The 2,182-nt window shown below is 63.2% G+C and overlaps 1 protein-coding gene across 1 annotated transcript in view; it reads right to left on the reverse strand.

The window, feature by feature from the left end:
- Positions 1-2,182, reverse strand: part of AFAP1 (actin filament associated protein 1) — a 57,446-nt gene that overhangs the window by 38,280 nt on the left and 16,984 nt on the right. Inside the window, exon 6 of the mRNA XM_004715061.2 lies at positions 1,006-1,185. Within this exon, the coding sequence (XP_004715118.1) occupies positions 1,006-1,185 (180 nt within the window). The remainder of the gene's footprint in view (positions 1-1,005; positions 1,186-2,182) is intronic.

Below are 2,182 nucleotides of genomic sequence, written 5' to 3' on the forward strand. Positions count from 1 at the left end.
CCCGGCGGGCGGTGCTGTGCCCTGAGAGCTTGCCGCTCCAGCCCTGTCTGGCACGGCGAGGAAGAAAGGCCTGGAGACCTATATCGCAATGAACCTGGTCCCCGCTGAGTTCATTCCGACTGACTGTGAGGCAGGACAAGGTCCCGGGACTGCCCGGCGGCCATCTCCTCTCAGTGAGGCTGACCTTGCAGGCAGTAGCCCCACGCTGAGCCCACAGCATCACCCATTTAATGACCGCCAGAAAGGCTCCATAGGGTCACGAAGGTCAGCTCGATGGCACCCAACAACTGCACCTGTGACCACCCACCATCAGAACCCGTAGCCTGGAGCCCCAGCTGCCAGGAGCCCTGCCCTGCAGATCTGGTGGGGCCGGGGAGCGATGAGAAGATGCCCTGAGTGTGGGCAAGAACTCTTCTCCATATGCCTCCCTGCCCCCGTCCTGCCCCTCTCGGTGCCCTGCGAGTGCCACCCAGAGCGGGAGGCGAGCTCAGGTCCCAGGGTGTCTGGCTGCCCGAGAAGGCAGGCTCGGAATCAAGGCCCCCAGGTATGCAGGGCCCTCCTCTGTCCAAGGCACGCCAGTCAGGCCAATGCATGGCCACGCTGGGAAACCCACGAGCGAACAAACGCAAGAACAAGGTCCCGCCTCGTGGAGGAGGCCGCCCTGCTGGTCAGACAGCCTGACGTTCGGCACCCTGGAGACTGCGGCCCTCAGCCACCTTTCAACCTGGGGCCTGGGCCCACCTGGGGGCCCTTGACCACCCAGAGGCCGGGAGGCACGAGGCACTGTCAGCTGAGAGAGGGAGGGCAGCGCCTGCCCTGGAACACAGCTCAGGAGCCGGAGAGGATGGGAAGGGAGGAAGTGGGGCCTGGAACAGACCTGCGTCCACTCTTACGAGGAGCGAGCTTCCCCTGGAGCCTGACACCCCGCCCACCAGGAAAGCAAACTGGGAAGCAAAGGCCGCAGGCCAGCGTGGGGAGGGCGGGGCGAGGGGCAGGGCCGCTCACCCTGAGCCACTGCTGGGCCTGCTCGGTGCTCTGCACGGCCAGCACCAGGGGGTCGCTGCCCGGCTGCAGCAGCTTCAGCTGGTGCTTCTTCTTCTTGCCGTCCTGGGGCGCGTAGCTGACGCTGCAGCCCTGCAGGGCCAGCTCCATCTGGGGCTGCTGGTCCTTGGAGTTCTTGTAGCACTGCGGGGACACGGTGCGGCGTGGGCCCGGGGCCGTGCCACGCCCACGGCAGAACACGGGCGTCCACGGCATCCCCCCTGAGCGCCCACGAGGCCGGGATGGGGGCGTGAAAGATGTGGTTACAAGACACACCAGTCCGACGTGGACACGCCGCTCAGCAAGTACGGGCATCTTGGTCCCTGACTCAGCAAGAGAAGGAGGGGACCCTCCCCTCTGGGGCCTCCCCTCCGAGCCCCAGAAACACACTGTGTCACATCTGCTATCCACTCCACCTGTCTCAGATGCATGGTGTCATGTCTGCTACATGCTCCATCTGTCTCAGACACACGGTGTCATGTCTGCTACATGCTCCATCTTTCTTGATTAGTAACCCCACTCACTTGCCGCTCCCTGTTTATACCACGTCTGTCTCCTTTCCAGAAGGTGGAGGAACAATTGCATGAAGCGAACGATGGACACAGAGGTTTGCTCTCTGGTGGAGCAGAGTCCCAGACTCCACATCAGGGGACTGCCTGCAGCCCAGCATTTCCATAAGCAACATCCACACAGGTCCCCAAGCGACATGTCCCTAAGACTTGGGAAAGAGCCTCAGGGCCAGGGGCCGGGCATACTTCAGGTGGCGAGCCTCTGGTGGCATGGAGGCTTCTGGGTTGGGGCTCAAGCCCACCAGGTGCTCTCCAGGAAGAGGAGGCGGCTCTCGGCTCCCATCAGGCACAAACCCACAGGGGAGCTCGACCGTGCCCTGCAGGGTCGCTGGAGTGAGAATCAACTCGAGGGCAGCAGGCTTAGCCTTGTTCTCTTTTTCTGGCGGGGCGGAGGCTCGACCTCCACTTGCTACAATGTGACAAGCTCAGGTGGTGACCTACAGGAAGTTCTAGAGTGGAGGTGTCTGGCTGGCCTGAGCATGAGCTTGGACTCATCTTGGCTCTTGCCAACTTCTCCACCCTCAGCAGCATGGTCCCTCGGTGCCCCGTCCCTCAGCGCCCTGGTCCCTCAG

Source organism: Echinops telfairi, unplaced genomic scaffold, assembly GCF_000313985.2.
Source record: "Echinops telfairi isolate 266 unplaced genomic scaffold, ASM31398v2 ScPeMD7_28;HRSCAF=97, whole genome shotgun sequence".
Lineage (NCBI taxonomy): Eukaryota > Metazoa > Chordata > Mammalia > Afrosoricida > Tenrecidae > Echinops > Echinops telfairi.